The 21,003-nt window shown below is 39.5% G+C and overlaps 1 protein-coding gene across 3 annotated transcripts in view; it reads left to right on the forward strand.

Annotated features, from left to right (window-relative positions):
• The window catches only part of klhl4 (kelch-like family member 4), a 51,696-nt gene that overhangs the window by 4,085 nt on the left and 26,608 nt on the right, over nucleotides 1-21,003 (forward strand). For 2 of the 3 annotated variants that reach the window (XM_027016747.2, XM_027016762.2), the window contains exons 1-4: nucleotides 2,046-2,542; nucleotides 18,847-19,014; nucleotides 20,209-20,345; nucleotides 20,700-20,896. In XM_027016747.2, coding sequence (XP_026872548.2) covers nucleotides 2,124-2,542; nucleotides 18,847-19,014; nucleotides 20,209-20,345; nucleotides 20,700-20,896 — 921 coding nt within the window. In that variant the 5' untranslated portion in view covers nucleotides 2,046-2,123. Of the gene's footprint in view, nucleotides 1-2,045; nucleotides 2,543-18,846; nucleotides 19,015-20,208; nucleotides 20,346-20,699; nucleotides 20,897-21,003 lie in introns of those variants that run through there. The other variant, XM_027016754.2, reaches the window with a different exon arrangement.

Here is a 21,003-nt window from a genome sequence, read left to right on the forward strand (position 1 = left end):
CCTTATGACTGGATGTATTTCAAATTTGTTCCCAAAGACATTGTTGAAGTTGTGAGTCCTCTTCCACTTTACAGCATCGAATCATAATATACCATCAAATTTTTTTTTTTAGCATAAGCACAGCCTCTGACATTGGTTTCCACTGTAGAGCTATATGTAGGTGGCATTTTTCTACTCTTCTTTTCCATTATCCATGTGCACAGTCCTAACTGTAGAAATGTAAAAGCTCATATAATGACACTAATACAGTAAAATGGCAACATCAAAAAAGCATATAAAAAAACATATTAATTATCTTTTTCATTTGAAACAAGATGAAACTTTAGAAACCTTAATAAAACATTTATGTTCACATACATACAAAAACGTTTTGTGCTATCGAACTATAGTGAAGAACAAAAATGCTCTCATGAAAAACAAACAAAAAACCCGAATTGACATTCACCCACAGCAGTAACAGCTGGTGTAAATTGAACATATAATTCTCCCCTTTTCCAAATTAAGTATAAGTGTTATATAATTTGCCTTATTTGCTAGTATAATGGTAGAACAATGATGCTTTGTCTAACAATCAATTATTTTAAAACAGAACTTACAGAGAAGCATTAAGAAGTTATTGAGCATGGTAAAACTTTTCTTGTAGGCCAAAAGTCATTAATGAGTAAATCCCAACTATCAACTACAGCCTCTGATCTACTGTTGGAAGCATTTTTGGCTACTGTTTTGATAACATTTTGTACCTCAAAATGAATAAATATTTACAACACATAAAATAAATAGCTTTGGATCTATGTGCACTAAGTATACTGTGTGATGTGACAAGCAAGGTCAGATGCTCATGGATATAAGGTTGCGGTTTTATTGCAGCTCAAATCAATGGTGGGTGAACAAGCCAGGGTCAAAACCAAAAAGACAAAGCCAGGGGTAATCCAAATCATGAAGTAAACCAGTCTGAGTCAAAAAACCAGAGAGCAATAGGTAACCAGGCAACCCAATGCAAAGAGAGGCAGACAAAAATCAGAAAAGAGAGGAACCAAAACCAAATCCGATACACAGTATATGCAACAAGATAATAACGTTTGTTATGCACTGTACTGGAGGCAATACTTTGCAACATAGATGAGCTCTAAGCAGTCTTTTATACATTGACCTAAGTGACAACAGGTGAAATCAATACTCATGTGACGTGGATCTGACAGTATGTCTCTGATTGGCTGAGTCGCCATCTGGGTGACGAACAGCCTGCTGGGCAGTGTAGTGCACCAGGGGGATGGGCGGTATGACATAATGAAATATTTTGAGAATTATTGATTAAATAACCTTATTAGTGAAAGGTTAATACATATCTCTTGTGACTTCAGCAAGTTGTCACAAATGCTTGCGAATGACAGTGAGAATGTCATTGTTTTTCTGCATGGTTTTCTGCATTGAGATAAAGCCTGTTTCCCATGGGACCTTATCCAATCAGCAAGACTGTGCAGTGCATGTGTATGTCTGAGTGGCTGTATATGTTTGAGTGTGTGTGTGTGTGTGTGTGTGTGTGTGTGTGTGTGTGTGTGTGTGTGTTGTGTGAAAGCGAGAGAGAGAGAGAGAGAGACAGAGAGAGAGACAGAGAGAGAGAGAGAGAAAGCACATAAAAAGACTTGCAGAATATAAACAGGCGCAAAGAGGATGCTGCTTGTAAAAACATACAGCCCTATTGCTGCATTTTCTTGCCATGGTAAATTATTTACTTCACTAAAATTTGACCTCTGCATCTTGTTATTTTAGTACCATCCTTGCTCAACATTATCAGATGCTGGATAGTACGCTGTGCTTATGAAAGTCATCTTCATTTTGGCTTTTTTTTCTGTGCGTGTGAGTCACATAGCGACTGAAGGGACAGAAGGAGGGTGATTGAGACAGAGTGTATCATGCATGTGCTATAACTGAGCACTGGGAGCAGCAGACAGAGCTTGGGGGGGGGGGCGGTAAGCTCAGACAAAAGCTGCAGACTGTTCTCTCAACGACCACAACCAGCAACAAAGACAAAGGAGGAAAACCCACTGAAGCTGAGGCAGACTCATTTCCTTATTACTGCAAGAATTCTATAAATTGTGGGCATCATACTGAGGCCAAACAGAATGTCTGTATCAGGAAAGAAAGAGTTTGATGTAAAGCAGATCCTTAGGCTTCGCTGGCGTTGGTTTACTCATTCCTCCCAGACATCAGCAGGAAGCGGGGGCCACATACATCAAGACAGCTCGGAGCATCACAGCTCACCAGTCCAGAGCCGCTTCAAGAGTCACTCCCGGGACAGAGGAGGAATTCGCAAGTGCAACAGCCCAGTGCACAGCATTCTGGATCCCATTCCTGGCTCCACACCCATCTATGTCAGGCTGGGCAATCAATTATGGCACCGGCAAAATATCATGCAGCAAGCTAGCGAGGATATTCCTAAAAACAGTTCACCTGCCACTGTCAGGAAAGAGGAAGGCAAATGCAGTCAGGAGCATATGAAGAATGACTCGGAGGAGCCCTCTGAGGAAAAATCCACAGACAGGTAAAAAAAAAAACAAAAAAACAAACAAAAAAAAAAAAACAGCAGAAAAAGAAACCAAGGGGTAGATATCTAAAGATATGCCAGCAGCTGTCAACTAATGTTACATCTATAGACAATTTCTCAAAAAAAATAAAAAATAAAAATTCAGCATTGAATGCATGCAGTAATTAAGTACTGTAACTATCTTAAAAAGTTTAATGCCACAGCTATCAATTTAGCACCAGCTGGATTTATAGTAACTCTTAAAGACAGTGTTGAGTGGTTTAACTAGCATTATGTAGGCACTACAGTCTACAGTTTTGCTTGCCACTGTACTGAGGCTAATTTAGCCACTTAGATGCACTTACTAATGACAGGGTTTGATTTACTTTCATTTGCTCTGTTTACTAGTCAGCAGCATTGCTAGTATAATGGCATTATCCTCAGAGGGCATAATTTTCCAATAAACTCCACCATGCAGCTGCCAAACTGCTCACCTGGGGGCAGTCCATTTATATGGCACACTGGGTGTAGAAACAAAGCTGTGGATATATTATTCATTAGATGGATATATCACTTTCAACTGCTGAGGAGGCTCTGGCTTTTATCACAGAAATAAGGTATACGGTATGATACAGTATTGTTCACAGAGCTTTGCTGTCCTCATTATTTGTTTGCATTTTCATAACCTGCAGCATGCATATTTCATTGCATGTTAATGTAATCATATTCCGATTTCCAAGGAGAGCACTATTATGACTGACACTACTTGTGCAAGTGCTATAAAATTAGGAAGGGCTAAAGCATAAATAATCTATAGAAGGGATTATATTTACATGCAAATGCTGGTTGATGAAGTCAAGATTTAATTAATTTGCCTAAAGCAATTGACATTTATGAGATCCATAAAGATCCATAAATGCTTATTCATGTTTTAAATGCCTGGTCTTCAGGTGAAAATACCTTGTTTTTCTTTTGAGTAACTCTGTGTAATGTTATTATACAGTATGACAGGAAGTAAACAAATTTTTTAAAGAGAAAAGACCTATGGCAGAATTTTGATGCAAGGTGCTGCCATTAGAGACAATGTTAATTTCCCTAGCTCAACTTTCAGCTCATGAGTGAATGCTTTTATGACATTCTGAAAGACATATGTCGATGCAGAGCAAACAGTTAAAGAGGTTAGTGAGGGTTTTGAGATCAGAGGTCTTGAGCAAAAGTAGAAAAAGGAAGGAGTGCAGCCTTCTTTTTCAGGATCCTTTTAATTTTGTGAAGACCTTATTTAGTAAGGAAAAATCTGGGAGGTTAAAAGTTGGGAAAAAGGAATAAGAGGAGCATTTTGATGCTGTGTATTCTGATAAGAATAAGGCAAAGGAGCTAGAGTTGCCACTGGCTATTCTAATAGAGATACACTAGACATAGAGTGGTCATCGAATGGATGTCAGCCCACAGAAGTGGAGCTGAGGTCAAAGGCATGGTGCTTCATGCAAAGGCAGGTTCTGCACTAGGGCCTAATATTGTCCTGTATTGGATGTATAAAAGTACACTTGAGGTCTTGAAGGTCATATGGAAGATGAAAGTTGTAGTCTGGAAAAGGGGATTATACCAAAGGAGTGGAAAAGAGTGGGTATCATTATATCAAAAGAAGGATTCTGTGGATCTTAAACAGTTTTGGCCTTCATAGATGACATGACAACACTGACAAATATTGTGCCATGTACCTGGCAGTTGCTAGAGAATATTGATGATAATTTTAGGTGGGAAAGCATGAAAGTCTAGTCTAGAAGTTTTCAATTGTGAAAGGAAAACTTGTGTGGGAATTTTATTTAGTGGAAGGAGAATTTATGTTGGAAAAGTCAGTTAAGAGTTTGGATAAATAGTATAGTGCAGCACTAAAGGATGATGAGAAAGTTGTGGGGCTAAAGATTAATTGGGCAATAGCATTGGAGAAATGATGGAATAGCAGTAAGGTACCAGGTTTACCAGGTAAATTGAAATTTTGGTGTCTCCAGTTTGGCTTGCTGCTTTGTTTCAGATGGTTTATGAATTTGCTATTAACAAAGTAGAGAGGATGTATTATGAACAAGGCTATAAGGAAGTGGATAGGGGTGCCATGTTTTGTAAATAGTGTGTAACGGCCCGAGTGCTGCGGGGGCAAGGTGCAGGATGTACAGACTTCCTCGACTGTGAACAATGTTTATTGACGTACATGGAAGACAATGGCACTCACATAAATGGTGAACACAAAAAACATGAAACATCATGAACACTAATTTTAACATTAACATGAGAAATGACAAACGTACAGACATATACCAATCTACATAGCTAACGACTGACAAAGCAGCACTCACCAACATCGGTTTAAATACACACACAAACATTACACACTAAACCATATGCAGATGTGTGCAGAAAACAGAGGTCTGTTTACAAACAAGAACAACTATGAAATCCCACTGCACACAGCAGGCCTAACAACGTGACCAGTGGGTATTGGAGAGTTTGCTGGATTTACTGATGGCAAGTTTAGCTGAAGAATTTAAATGTGCTAAATCAAGAGATGATTTTGTTAGGATCTAAATATTTGGTGATAAAACTGGTGACACTAGTCACACAATCATGGAGAAATTGGAATTCACGATTGGTGGTGCAGTTAGCCAAGTGCAAATGAGAATACAGGGATGTGATAGGCAGAGTGCAAAGTGGAATAGCAGTACTTCATGTCAGGTGATTGATGGAAAGTGTTTAATAAGGCCACATCACCAGAGAGAAGATGAATGATTACTAATTCTGTTTGTGAACAGGAAGAGGAAGCACAGAATGCAACAGCAGAATTACAAGGAGAACAAGGTCAGTGACTTCAGTGGGAAAATCTAGAGAAGTGGGGAATCACTTGTCTAGAGTGGTGGGCAATGGACGTGAGTTGCACTAAATTTTTGCTTGGAGCAATCCAATATGTCTTACAAACCCCTCAAAACCTTGGACACTGAGTACATGAGGATCATAGTTGTAAATTATGCAGGGGGTTGGCACACTAAAGCATATTTTATTGGCATGTAAGATTAATTTGTTGCAGTGACAATATACAGGGAGACATTATCAGGTGCTTAGCGCATTAGCATGTTTGTTTGATGACAAGCATTTAGACATTAATGCTTTTCCAAGCATTGATATGAATAAAGCAGGTAGGTTTGTGCATGAATGTGTATTGGAGAGAGCATGCAGGCTATAAATATCAGTACATGAGTTGATGCACAAGATTGAAAAACTGGTAGCACAACTGGGTAAGAAACTACAGGTCCCAGAGTGTATTGCCTTAACTACACTGAGCAGGATGTGGTGTTGTACTCTAAAAGTAAATAGAATTTATTTTATAGAGTTAGCAATTCCATGTGAGCATGCAATTGGTGGCCCTGAGTCATTAACAGTATCAGTGGGGGATGGGTACAGCCTTAGTGGCTGGGGAAGCCAGTTTTGGTTTCTGTTTCAAGAGTTATGTGGTTAGGTTAAAGTTGATCTTGCAGGGGAGTGGGACTGGGAAAACAGATTGACTGTTGAGCCTCCTGGAGGTATAATAGTCTTAATTCAGCAAAACACAGATGAAGGGAGGCACCTGTGAAGACCCCTATGCAATATTGTAGTTTCTAGTGAGTGGGCTGGGCCCTATGTGCAGCTCTGATGATTTGATATTTTATCCTGTGTATAATTACAATAAAATCTAAAGCTTGTAAGTCATGCCATTTATGGAACCATACCACATATTGCCAAGCTTGACTGGTCACATTGTTATTGTCTGTTAGAAAATCAAGGTAGGTACCTTTCAAATTATTTACTGTAGATAGAGTTCCATAAATGAGTTGAATTGAACTGACAAGGCTCAGTGGTGTAATTAGTTCTGCTAGAGCCCAGAGGTAAACAAAACTATATAACTATAATGATAACTCTAATCAGTGATAATTTGACTTTTTTTTCTTATAAAATCATATGCCTGTAACGATTCAATGACTCTAGATATGCTTACTCATTTTAAACACATTTTAATGACATTGTCCTCTTTAAATAATATCCATGATACTGCAGCTTTGGTTGTCATAGTCAGCTCAGCAATAGTCTATCCTGTATCAGCATTTAACAACCACAATAATAATGAATACATTTTATTTATAAGTCACATTTTTACACCTCAGCTGCAGGCACATCACATGATAGCTGAAAATCAAATGACAAAAATATAGGAAATTAATAATAAGGACTCAGGGACCTCATTCCATAGTCATGGTCCAAAACATGAAAAGCCAAAGAGTTATGTACATTGACCTAAATAAAAGTGTTTATTGCATTAAAGTTGTAGTACATTTCTCTAAAAAATTGAATATACATATTGTAATCTCTTTTTTCTTATTTGGCCAGTATGATGACAAATACATGAATCAGCTTTTCTGCCAATTCTTGCATATATATGAAAATCTATATGAAAATTGTTATGTTGAGGAGGCAGAGTAGGATGCGGGGATGAGTTGCAGAACACAGAACATATGTTACATATAATACATAGTACAACGACTACATAGCTCACAGGCTATCAAGGTGAAACATCGACAACATTCATATTTAAAAACGAGACTTATATACACGCACACTAAGGATACACAACAAGGAGCAGGGGTGAAACACAGGGAGGGCGTGGCCATACGGACGAATGAACACACACGCACATACGGAGACATTTGGGGGGAGAAATGATTACTGGTTTTGGGTGACCATTTTAGTAATTTCAATGTGCATTCGTTCAATTAAACTGTAATTAAAACAAACTGTGAAATCTAAATGTAACGCGTGGTGGCCCGAGTGCCGCAGGGGGAGGGGCAGGACGCACAGACGTCCGCGACAGGGACGAACATTTATTAACATAAACGACAGCAGCACTCACACGTATTACAAACGATGAACATGAAACGATTGACGTAAAAAAAAAAAAAACACGTTACATTCCGACATCACACCGACAATGACCAACGACGCCGCGTACCCTGACGTGAGTTTAAATAAACACAGACAAAACGAAGTACAGGTGTGTGCAGGTGTGGCCACAAACGAAAGTCCTCCTACTGCACGTGGCTGGCCAAACCACGTGACTCGTGGGAGGCGAGCGTTCCGTGACAGTAGAACATATTAAAAAGTAATTATTTTAGTAATGGCATCAGTACATGTGTATTATATACCTGAGAAAACCTGATTGAAGTTCTGGGATGGACTCTTGTTTTGTATTTACATTGACCGTCTGTCAGTCACTTTATGAGACTCTCCTCAATGCCCTATTAATTCACTTCCATTTCCATCTGAGAATATGGCAGAACCAGGTAAGCACCCTGTCCTTGTACTGTGGACAAAACAAAACAACATGCTGTTCTGACAAAAAAAAGAAGAAGAAATAATTTATTTGATGGGGGAGAGCAGTGTTGTAGACCTCTACTTATACGCACCATTTACAAGGCTTCTGTGTACAAGTACTACATATCCAACTCCAACTCTGAGATAAAAACTACCACACAGTTCACTTTTGCTAACAAATTGTTAAATAACTAAGAATTGTTAATAAACAGTATAACTCATTGCTCAAAAGTAAAGTTGTGGAAAAAGGTTGGTAATGCTAGAAACTGTAATTGCACTCCTCTTGCCATGGTAGCTCTTAGAGGCTTGCAATGTGTTCATGAGTAGAAATGGAGAACAGATCCAAAGAGTGAAATTAAATGTTCCAGTGTTTTTCTGTTCACCTACCTAACTACTAGAGGTAGTGTTTCAACATTTTGACTAATGCACATTTAATTCCAGTCTTTCTAATCTGTCTGAAAGATTGTGCTGAACAACAATCTCCTATTTAGCACTGTTGAAGTTAGGTACATGCTATTTTGCAACTTCAATGACCAACATCTAAAAAAGGTAGACTCTAACTTTTAAAAGCTTAAGAAACAAGACATGCTTCTTTTCTTAAGGCATAAGGGTTCTTATCAAATTAATATTTCTAATATACAGCTTTGTATGTAAAGAACTTTTAACTTCAACCTTACAATAGGTGTATAATAGGCAAGGACCATTTAACATATAGTTAAAAATTTAATAAAATAAATCTGCAATATTACTGTGAACAACCCACATGTTAATATTTATTTGCCTGAAACAATTATCTAAATCTACTAAACTTATTTAGTTTTGACCTTCTAAAATGCAGCAGTGTGGACAGAGACCATCACTTAGGAAGGTTAATATACCAGGGAGCTGGCTCTTTGGGCCAGTGGGCAGTGCTCATGTTTACCTCCTGTCAGCCCTGGGTGTGAATCCTGTGTAGGGTAGCTGCCTTCAGCCTTTGTTATACATGGTGTCAGAAGTGGGATAGTGGCAAGGTCATTGGGAGTGTACCCCATGTTGATGAACCCACTCCAGTTAAGAGGGAATGGTGTAGCCCAGAGGAAGGACCTCTGATGAGGGGCATGGGTGTAGCCCTGATGAAATGGGCAGTTGTTTGCAGAGGGACATGTAGACATGTCATGTACAGGGACATTCCCTGGAGGTGAAGGCATTGTGATGGAGATCATCACCCTCTGAAGGAGAGGATGGTGCAATGGAGACTTAGGATGAGTAAATGGGTGCTCTGGCTGATATGCCAGAGAGTTGGCTCTTTGGTCCAGTGGTCAGAGCTCAGCCCTGGGTTTGAATCCTGTGTAGGGTGGCTGTCTTTATCCATGACTATGTGTTCAAGAACAGCTGAATGTATATTCACTTCACAGAGGGTTTTGTGTATATTGTCTTGTTGATGTTATTTTTCCAGGCAGTTTACTCTCATTAGTTATGATCATCAAACACTTCTAAAAATAGTGTAAATAGCAAAACAGTTCAGCAAGATGCAATATTCAGTGTTTTAGACCTGAAGTTGTTGTCTTGGATCTCCCATGATGGATCTCCCAACATGGCTTTGACAACTCACCTAGGAAGAGACACATGGAAGAGACACATGTAGAGATGGGGCTGCAGGACCAATGTGTAGGTGAGAATAAAACACCGCAGACTGTGACCCCCAATGTTCAGCATTTTCCTTGCCAACATTACATCTCTAAACCACAAACTGCATGATCTCAGAGGAAGAGTTGATTTCCAAAGAGTTGGGGAAACTTTATTTTCTGCTTCACAGAGACATGGCTCACCATGAGTATGCAAGACCACACAGTCCAGCCAGAGGGCTTTTCAGCCTACCGAGACAACAGGACAGAATCATCAGGAAAGAAAACAGGAGGTGGTGTATGTTTTCCCATAAACATACACATTGCATGGACATGAAAGCATTTTTACTGAACTGCTTTCCAGACTTTGAGCTTTTATTCATCAAGTGTTGACTGTTTTACCGGTTCAGTGAGTTTTTCGTTGTGTTTATGGCTGTGGCTTACATTCTACCACAATGGAACATACATAATGATATGGGCAAACTGTACTGCTGTCACAGATTCCAGGAACCACAGTCATCCCAGCACTGCCACGCCAAGCTCTTCCCACCGACATCTCAGATCTTTAGACCTGCATAGAATCTGCGTTTATAATCTCAGTATAAATGATTGTGAGTGGGACGAGTTGAAGACAGCCTTCATAATATGACATGAACACTATGAGTACCTAGTCATGCCTTATGGTCTGTCCAATAACCCCTCTGTTTTCAAGGCATTTATGTATGGAATCTTTTGGGACCCGATAGGCAATTTCTGGATTGTTTACATTGATTACCTCATATTTACTCAGTCAGAGGAAGAACACGTGGAACACATTACAGCTGTCCTGTCCTTGAAAACATCAGCTGTACACCAAATCAGAGAAGTGTGAATTTCACCATAAATCTGTCACCTTTCTTGGTTGCACCATCAAGCCAGGCAGTTCCTCCATGGACCTGGATAAAGTGTCTTGTATACAGTGATTCTTGGGTTTTACCAACTTTTATAGGAGGTTCATTTTGGGTTTGGATCCTCTCCCTCGTGTGTGTGCATTCATTACAACTGCATCATCACCAGATATGAGAAGACACGCCCCAAAAGTTCATTAGGTAGAAGGGCTTCACTCAAGCCAGCATTTGGAATGTTTACCCTAAACCACAGCAGCATGCCTCCTACCCCACTAGCATCACTAACAATCTCAATCACTGTTTCACAAAAGTGTGCTGATTTCTTTCACATCCACACCTTGGCAAATCAGTTCATGCCTCTGTGCTGCTACTTCTGGAGTCAAAACAGAAATTGAATGTGAGGAGCCACTGATGCAAACTGTACAGAGCTGGACAAGAAAGGTGGAGGAAAAACTGCAGGACTACTTTGATTTGGTGAACTGGGGAATGTCCAGAAACTCTGGACAAGTATACCCTGTTTTAATGGACTTCATTAGGAGATGAGTGAGTGACCTTGATTGTATACCCGTTATTGAAGTTTGTTCATTTCCCAACCAGAAACCCTAGATTAATTTAGAAATGCTTCACAAGATCCATAACTACATTTGTGCATTTCTGGAGATATGCATGCATACAAGTATTATCTCTTCAGTGGACTACATCTGTGGGAACGCTGTAGAGAGGGTGAAATATTTCAAATTCCTTGGGTTCACCATCAGTGATAACCTCACACAGCAGCCACCATTAGAAAGGCCACCAATGCCTTCACATCCTCTGGTGTCTGAAGAAAGCCTGGGTGTCCACTACAGTCCTAACCATGTTTGAGAGGTGTGCTGTGGAATCTACCTTTGTCATGTATTACATCACAGGAAAGAGTGTAAGGTGGGCTCAAAGCCAGGTCAGCTAGGTGATGACACCAACAGCCTACTGGGTGAGCAACCACGCTCTAACAATGGTGGGCCCATGTGCAGAACAGTTAGATCTTGGATCAGGCAAAACAAAAGGAAAAAAACTAAACACCACACCAAGCGTGGAAAACGGGAGAACAAAGGACACCACAGGAAAAAATGGCAACCCTGATGTACTGGGGAAAACCAAACTAAAATTTCCCAAACAAAACCAGAAAACGGGGAGGAACTTGAATGGCTAAGGGAAGCCTCGGGAGAGAGACAGACTTGAAAGGGAAAACTGGAGAGGGGAGGGGATGTGTAAAAACACAGACACCCTTCACAGCACAGAAGTAAGGTGTAGCACAAGGGGGAAAACTGGAGAGAGGAGGGATGTGTCAAAACACAAACACTCTCACAGACAAGTGTAGCACAAAGGCTCACAGACCTCAATACCTGAAGCTCCCAGCTAGGGGCTTGGCTCAGAACTTTGGCAAAGACCCAGCACCGAATGACTGGCTAGCTGGGCTTATATAAAGTATAGCTCAGCTGTTGGGTGTTAAGTCTGATTAGTGGTGTGTCTGACTCAAGGCCTCCCTCTGGTGGCCGGAGGGGGCCTTGGCCTGGCACCAGCCTTTACAAAGAGTACTTAAAATGGTTGAAAGGATCATCGACACATGGCTACCAATAATCCAAGGCATTTAAACCATGGGCCTCAGAAAGATAAAGCACATTATGAAAGATTTTAGTCCCCCGGCACTGGCACTTCTCTCCTTTCTGCCCTTTGGTAAGCAGCTCAGGGCTATCTGTGCATGCACAATGATTCAGGGACAGCTTCTATCCCAATGCTTTAAGACTGTTCAACATACAACACAGTGATTAGAGACTGTTCAGCACTGGTTTCATTGAGATGACAGTGAGTCTACAGAACAATGGGAGTGCTTTGAGGAAGAGCTCTTACTTAAACTGCTTCATCAGAACTGAGCCCTTTTTGTGATTTATTTATTTTATTACATTGGCTTCAACCAATGGGTTCAGTCACATTTCCACACAATTATAATAATTTGGTTTTAAAATGTTTTAGAACTGTTTTTGCTTGTAACAGTAAAAAGACTAAAAGTAAAAAGTAAAAAGAGAGTATGAAATGTATCAGATTTTGAATAGTATTCCTTTTCCCCATGCTGGTTCATGATAAATTTTAGATGACAAAAGTATGTGGGAAACATTTGCAGAACTGAAGTTATTTTCTCACTTATTTTGTTACTTTATTCATTATTCACAAGGATAGAGCATTTTCATGAAATTCACTTCAGAACTGTTTGCCAAGAGAAAGCAAGTATCATTTAAAAAATGCTTTATCGGAAGTATTTTCTGCAAGTTGAGGAAGCATAAAGGTTCTTGGATACATGGCACATATCTTAGATAGGGCACGCCCTGATAGCTCTTATGCTATCATATAGATGGTGAGGTTTCAGGTGTAGACCCTATAGGACCTATTTCCTATAGGCCCTTTATCAGGTGTCACTGAGAGAAATCAGGTTGCCAGATTTTGGTGGTCAGATATGATAGATGACCTAGGGGAAATGGACAAGGTGGGGCAGCCAGACTGAGTCATGACAAGTAATTGACAAGGTAATTGCTCCTTCCTCTGAGCAGTAGGAAAACCAGGACCCCCTGGGGTAGACAGCCCACCACCAGGAGGGAATCCTGTAGACTCAGCTTTGGACACTAGACATTTACTAAAGCTCATTGGAACATTGAGCTACTATTGGTAGATGAAGATATTGGTAATTTCACTGGCAAATGTAAATATTGGGAGTGTAAAAGTTTCTTGGCCTCTTCATATTGGGTCAGTTGGGACAACAGTTGCAGAGAGCTTCTCAACAACATTTTTAGCTCTGGGACAAAACGTGGCTACAATAATGATTTGTTGCAATTTAGGGTTGCTACCAGTTTGCTAACAGTTATGGGATTCCTTATCTACATGACTCAGATCTACATAGCCCTACTCTCCTAACTCTCTTTTACCATACTTTTTACCATTCAAACTAGATTTGTCTATAATATTGCTAGATAATAAAGCATAATTCATAATTTTAGAAAACATGTTTACACTGTTCTAGAGTCCATGGAGATCTAATTCCTGAAGCTCCCAAGCACAGCTCTTGTGCTAATGTTGCTTCCAGAGATAGTTTGGAAAATTGCAGTAAATGAGGTAACAAAGTATATGTGATTTTTATGCACTGCACATTTCAGCAATCAGCAGCAGCATTCTTTGAATTTGCATGCTCTAGTGCTTTGTGGCTGAACTCCTATTTCCATTTCACAACATTAACACTTACAGTTCATCCAAGCAAATATAACAGGGCAGACATTTCATAAATTGACTGGCATCAAATGTGGCATCCTTTGAGCTTCGTAGTACAACCCATTCTACTGTTAACAACTGGTCTATTACTGCATTATTATTTTCTGGATTGCATACACCTGTATAGCAGTAGATGTGGAACTCAATAATTAAGAAAAGTGACCACATACTCTTGGTCAGATATACTTGCAGTATACTTGCAGACTACCAAGTCAGTGGGACAATGCTGGATCTTATGACTGGCCTTGATTGATGTCAAAATATAGTGTTGGCCAAGAAAAATTAATCAGAAAGCTAATACATTTTTCCCATCTGCTGGTGGACAGTACTCCTCGGTGTATGATTGATGCTATCTCAGGGATTATTATTTCAGTACCCATCAATATAGTTTGCTTCAACCAGACTAGTAACCTGCCAATTTTCTCCTTTGCCATTGTTAAAACCTTCCTTAGAAAGAAATAGAAGTAATGCAAGAGGCTAACTCTGTTATGTGTTTTTATGCTTCTGGGAGATAGGAGAGCCACTGATGAACATAGAGTGGAAATGTGCTGACATTTTGCAGTTTTTTTGCTTTGTTTTGTTGGCAGCAGAAAATTAGAAACTGTGATATGGATTTGTATTGGTTTATTCATCCTCCAAATGGCAGCTGTGGGAAAATTGTTGCTATCGATTTTACTATGCTGGAACAGGCAAGCAATAGACAAGAGAATGTACTAGTGGATACTAACAGCTTCTCTCTTTAACCCCTTAAAATAGTGTGAAAGACGGGTCAGTGGAAGACTGGATCAAATAACTTCAGGAGTACCTCCACTCAGCATATGTGTACTACTATAATTACAGTAATAAAGTAAGGTAATCTCAAGATCCACGATATATTGGAATCGACAAAGTATAAGGTGGTTAGATGTCTCAATGATCCTGGAGTGTCATCAGTTAGGCAAACTCTATCCAAGCTACATAACATTAGCATATTATCTGCTAAGTACTCCTGTATGTACTCTGTATTATAGTGTTCTATGTACTGCGTTGGTGGAATGGATCAAGCTATGGGATGAGCTGGGTAGAGTGGATACAAGTGAGTGTGCTTGCTGTTTTGTTAACTTTAGGATGATTATATATATATGATTTGTATAATTGGGGTTTTCATACTGCAAGCAAATATTGCTCTGGTTAGCATACTTCTTTGACAAATTTGCTGAGTTTGTTTGTAAATTTAACCACCATTGACTGGCCTGTTAAACCTCCTGCTGTAGCAGTTAAGAAGGAAAGAAGTGCCTCCTGAGGTTGCAACTCATGTTGATTTAGCATTAGGTGAAATCAGGATTAAGGCATGGGTGAGTTCTGGCTACTGTGGTTACCTGAATGTACCCCGTGTGTGGAATGGCTTATGCCCTTATATGGGGAGTGGCGTAGTACCTGAAGTGACACTTTCCTGCTTAACTTGTAATGAATTCACTGACCACTTCAGTTTTGTTTTAGTTTGCTCTTTATTTCCCATCATAATTCTTGAATTCCATAATGCAACCTTTTGCCTGTCAGTTAATTAATATTACATAGTCAGAGAAACTAATTCCAGTGATTTGTAACTGTATAAGCAATGAACTAATTGATAAGCTATTTCAGCTCCAAAATCATATTGCTTTGACAGTTTGCTTCATGTCATTGCATGCTGGCATTTAATATAGTAACAGAATGATTTAAATTAAGTAGGCATTTTGATTTTGGGGGGTGCGGGGATGGTGTTCGAACAACTCCATCCTGCCTATGTTCCTGCCTGTGGTATTTAATACAGAGTTGTAAAAGCCTACATGTTGTCTAATGATCATGAATACTGATTGAAGATGCCTTGTGAATATCACCACATTACCCTACTCTTATTAAAACAGGCACCTTGAAAACCTTCACGAATCCATAGTTGTAAGCACTTTTCTAATGGTATTTTACTTACACCATTAAAACTATTTAATTAGATTGAAAATATAAATTTAATCATGTTTTTTGTCCAAAAATGTTAACATGTTTTTATTGATTTTTTTTAACTAATGGTAAAGACTAATATTTTAGGTGTACTCCACCTAAATGGGTACCTGTGCCCGTAGCCTTCTTCATTCTGTAACGGCCCAGAGCAAGGAGCAGGCTCCTACGAAGGTGACAGACATTTATTAAACAAACAATAAAGATAATTGGCACTCTCTTGCAACTTCAACAGTTAACACAAATACGAATAAAATGAGCACAAATATAAACATGAGCAATGTCCGACCACTAAGCACACTCCTACAGCAGTTTAAATACAGAGAGACATAACGAGACAAAACCAGGTGCAGGTGTGTGCTAAACAACATGGGTGTGGTTACAAATGAGTAGTTACAAACGAGACAGACAATGAGCTCCCAATGCACGCGGCAGGCTGTACCACATGACCCGTGGGAAGGGGAGCATTCTGTGACACAAGTGATGGTGGCAGTTCATGTTACATGTGTCTTTGTTTTGGTTACTTGTTAGGCCTCTCTCAAGTGGTGCATGCTGCACTTGGGGCTGTGACCCCTAAGATGGAGGATTAGCTCTAAAAAATCCCAGGAATGACATCTCAGTCAAGAAACATGCAATCCTAGGAACAGCTAAAAGAAGTCCCAAGTGTGTAACGATTGCACACACAAACAAGTAAGAGGATCCAATCGCAAAATATTTTATTATTTAGATCAAACAGCTTAGTGGGGTCAGGCAGGTATTCGTAGTCACGTTGTTCCAAGGTTGATAACACAAGGCAGAGTCTGGGGGGTGTTCAGGGGTAAGGCAGAAGATGAGATCTGAAACACAGGCAGCAGTCGAAAACCAGGAAGACAAAACCATAACTGAACCACTTGGTACGCAACATAAGGTTGGCAATACTTTGTGATGTGAGTGTGAAGGAGGGGAGCTTACGTAAGGGGGCAGTGATGAGGGAAACAATGATCAGGTGTGTAAGTATTCATTCAAACCAGATCGGAGGCATGTGTGGGAAGAAGTAGGCGTGGCAGTGCAGGGTTGAGCATGATTCCTGGCTTTCGTAACAGTACCCCCACCTGATGGGCGACTCCAGATGCCCGAGAACAGGGAGCCCTGGGCCTACCACAGTCCCATTCATGCCAACACCATTTTTTAAAAGCCATTCATCAGTTATAAGAACACTTTTCAGAAAACATGACTTTGTGAAAAGGAAGCCTGAGTTAAAAGCCAGTGGTGTATTTGTTCTATGAAGGGCACCAAAATAACAGTTTTGAATTGTTTGCCAGGGCTCTGAGCAATTACAGATATGCCACACAAAAGCATGTAATCTTCTAGTCCACAGGGAAAGTAGTTCAGACTTAACATTTTCACAGCCCTGTGAAAAAAAGGATCCCATTCAAAGTTAGTCTTTTGAAAAAAAAAAAAAAATAGCAGCTTGTAAAAAAAAAGCTGCCTTTCTGAATTCTTTAAATCCATTTATTTATGCAGATTATGTCTAAAGTTTTTTAACCTCTGACTAATATGAAGGAAAGAGACAGAATATCACGCATATACAACTAGTGTGTGTCAACCAAGAGGTATTGTCACGCTCACGGAACGGAGCGTCTCCCGTTTTCCTAGCTTCCTGATATCTTCCGTGTTTTCTAGCTTTCGCCTGTTTCCATTCCCGTCTTGTGTGTTATTTTAGTTCCAGTCCTTAGTTTCGTTTTCTCCACCCCTCGTTTGGTTTCCCACGCCCGTCATTGCTTTCACCTGCTCCTCGTTTCTAGTCTTGTTAAGTTCATGCATTTAAACCTTGTTCCTGCATCTCATGTTTATTGGTTATTGACTATATCATGCCATTTTTTTTGCCTCGCTCGCTTTTGGTTACGTTGTACTTGTTCTCTCTGTCCTAAATTAAGTTACTCACACCGTTATCCTCGCCTTTCCCCTGTTTAGTTATCTCTCTCATTTAGTTCCTACGCACTTTCTATCTGTACTCCAGTTTACACTGCCCTCCCAGTTCATGTTCGTTTAGTTTATTCTGTTCTCCTGTCCGCTGTACTTTATCTCGGTGCTTTCGTTTACATTGCTTTCCTGATCCGTTATCGCCAGTCTGTTTAATTCAATTCCTCATTGCTTCGCTCCCTTTTTGGTTTCTTTCACCTTGTTCAGTCATGTGTTTTTGGTTTTCCTTTTAAATCTGTGTTGTGTATTTTAGACTTGGCTATTGTTTACCTCGTTAAGTAACCTAGTTATATGTACTTCCCTTCCTTGTTTTTCTACCGTTTGTCTTAGTTTCATGCTTCGTTGTTTTCCCGTACGTCTTCCTTGAATATTTAATTCCCTTCTGTATCTAATGCTTATCCTCACCCTGATTAAGTCTATTATCCTTTTGTTTGTTCCTGGATTCTGTTCAGTACTGTTCTCCTGATGATTCCGTTATTAAACATGTCATTCACTTACACAGTCCTGTCCTGGCTTCTCTTGCTTTGAATCCTGTGCGCTCTTTACGTACGAGGCAGTGGTACTTCGTCACGTTACGGCCCCTCCTCCCAAGTGTCTCCCCGTGTGTGTATGTTCGTCCGTGTGGACACGCCCCCCATGTGTCACACCTGTTTGTAATTGCTTGTCATTTATATATGTATATAAACCCCTATGGTTCTGTTGTCGGTGTTTGACGTTACGCTAGCTTCATTGCTGCGTCGTATTTGGGTTCTGTATGAATAAACGTATGTGTTTGTTTAACGTAACTCGTCCCCGCATCTTTCTTAGCCTCCTTATGTTACACGAACGTGTGTTCGCCCTGGACCTTCCCGCCGTTACATATTGCATCTCCTACACAAGAAACATTTAATCAAATAACATGACTAAATTATGTGGTTAAAGTAGCAAACCTTTTGAAAAGTGAGGGTAAATTGTAAGCACTGCATTGCATTAAATGGGCATTTCCATTTCTCATGCTGCATGTGCGATGATTCCTACATTGTCAATTTCATGCAAATATGTGTGTGTAAAATAAGTGTATATAATAAAGCCATGCAGATGCTTTAGAATGTGCAACATTCAAATACACTGATACACATCAAATATTGAAGGCAGATGTGTTCATTATAAGGTCATTATGAAATGACCAAGTGAATTGTGATCAAATGCTTGTCTTCTGGTTTTTGTACAGGTTGACTATGAGCAGTTACTCTAGGATGAGCTCCAACTGCTCAGTTGAGTTTTTCCAGGCCACAAACCATGCAGAACAGACCTTTCATAAGATAGAGACTTATCTCCAACACAAGCAGCTGTGTGATGTGCTTTTGATAGCTGGAGATCACAAGATACCTGCACACAGGTTGGTATTCTGCCAGTAAATTAAAATTTTACTTTGAGCTGCAAGAAAAGAAGCTTGTTAAAGTAGATGTGTGACTGAGGTACACTAAGTTGCCAGTTTATTAGGTCATACATCACATGATTGAAGTATATTGAATAAGTCTTGCAGGCTATCATTTCTAGTATTATTTAATGTTCAGATGAACATTGGAATAGGCAAAACCAGAGACCCTTTAGATGTAGCATGATAACTAGGGCTAGACATGCTGGTTCGATTATTTCCCAAATGATTGTTGGTCTGGGCTTTTCAGACCAACAATTGCACAACTGTTTCAAGGGTTCACTGAGAACCATATGAAAAGGAAAAATAAATAAATTTAAAAAGTAGCCAGCTATTTTATGCATGGAGAAAAGGGTAAAAGGAGAATAAAGATAATAGTGTAAGCAAGTAATGGGGCCAGAGCTGTGCAAATCACATGCAGAATTACTATAGGTGTGCAGAAGATCATCTCAGTTCACCAAGTTCATGTTTTCCTGACTACAATTTAAACTGTAAAATGTGGTTCACTACACTTGGATAGTCACATATAGCATGATAATGCACAAAGATATTGCCACATTTTGTCATTTAATGGTTCTAGCAACATGCTGCTAGCAAGATGAGTTTTCATTTATTCAGTGACCTGAACAGTTCTAGATCTTATCTTGGTTGAGCATATTTTTAGGCTGTGTTTTGGAATGAGGTCGAAACAGCTGTCCAATTTGCAGCAACTTTGTAATGCAATCTTTTCTGGATTGTAGAACCTCACACACAGCACAATGCATTCAGGAACCTTTAGAACCAATACTCTGGCAAATGTATGCAAAGGAGACACACCAAAAGATATCCCTAGTAAACTGGCAACTCAGTCATACAACTTTTTTTTTCTTAATCAAAGACTTCTTGTGATTATGCAATAAATATTGAATTTATTGACAGTGCAGTATGTATCCATACACACAGTTTGGATTTACTTAAATGTTTTTTTATTCTATACATTTACTTCTTGAATTGTAACATTACTCACTGAGAAAGCACTTTCAGTAGCTAAGTGCTTCAGTGTGGAAGTGTGCTTAGTCAAGGTTTCTCCAGCTTTTTATGACAACCTGGTGAAAATAACTGCTGTATCTACACTGCATGCATATTCAGCATACTTGTTTGTTTTGTTAATGGCAGACTTGTCTTAAGTGCAGTTTCTGACTACTTTGCTGCCATGTTCACCAATGATGTGCGGGAGGCTAAACAAGAGGAGATCAAAATAGAAGGTGTTGATCCGGAGGCACTGAAATCATTAGTTCATTTTGCATACACTGGTTAGTACCAACATTGCTTTTTAAATAATCTGATTGTAATTTCAGTTTTAGTTAAACATGCATTTGAAGTGGATGCTTTTGCATTGTTATTGCACAGTTCTTTTTTTTTTTTTTTTTTTTTTAATACAATCAGTTCAATGTAAGATGTTATTCCATTAAACTCTTACTATGGATTACTAAGCCCATCAAAGTACTGTTTCTCTAACTTCTAACAAAGAAAAAAAAATGTTTTATTAATAACTTAACACTATAGGATATAGTATATCCAGCACAACTATTATTTTGCTTTGGTACCAATTTGGTTATATGTGGTAAAGGTTCACAAAAATTCAGTTTTTATCTCCAACTTCACAGGTGTTCTTGAGCTGAAGGAAGAGACTATTGAGAGTCTACTGGCTACAGCATGTCTGCTCCAGCTCTCACAAGTTATTGAGGTCTGCTGCAACTTTCTAATGAAACAACTGCACCCATCCAACTGCCTGGGGATCTGTTCATTTGCTGATGCTCAAGGGTGCACAGATCTTCTGAACGTGGCCCACAGCTACACTATGGTAGGAGTGTCAGTATGCTGTGAAAAAAATCACAGTAATAAAAGCTTTAAGAACTACTAAGTACGTAAGAAATATTTGTTATGATTCCACCGGGAACAGGCAGAGGT

Source organism: Electrophorus electricus, chromosome 12 (assembly GCF_013358815.1).
Source record: "Electrophorus electricus isolate fEleEle1 chromosome 12, fEleEle1.pri, whole genome shotgun sequence".
Lineage (NCBI taxonomy): Eukaryota > Metazoa > Chordata > Actinopteri > Gymnotiformes > Gymnotidae > Electrophorus > Electrophorus electricus.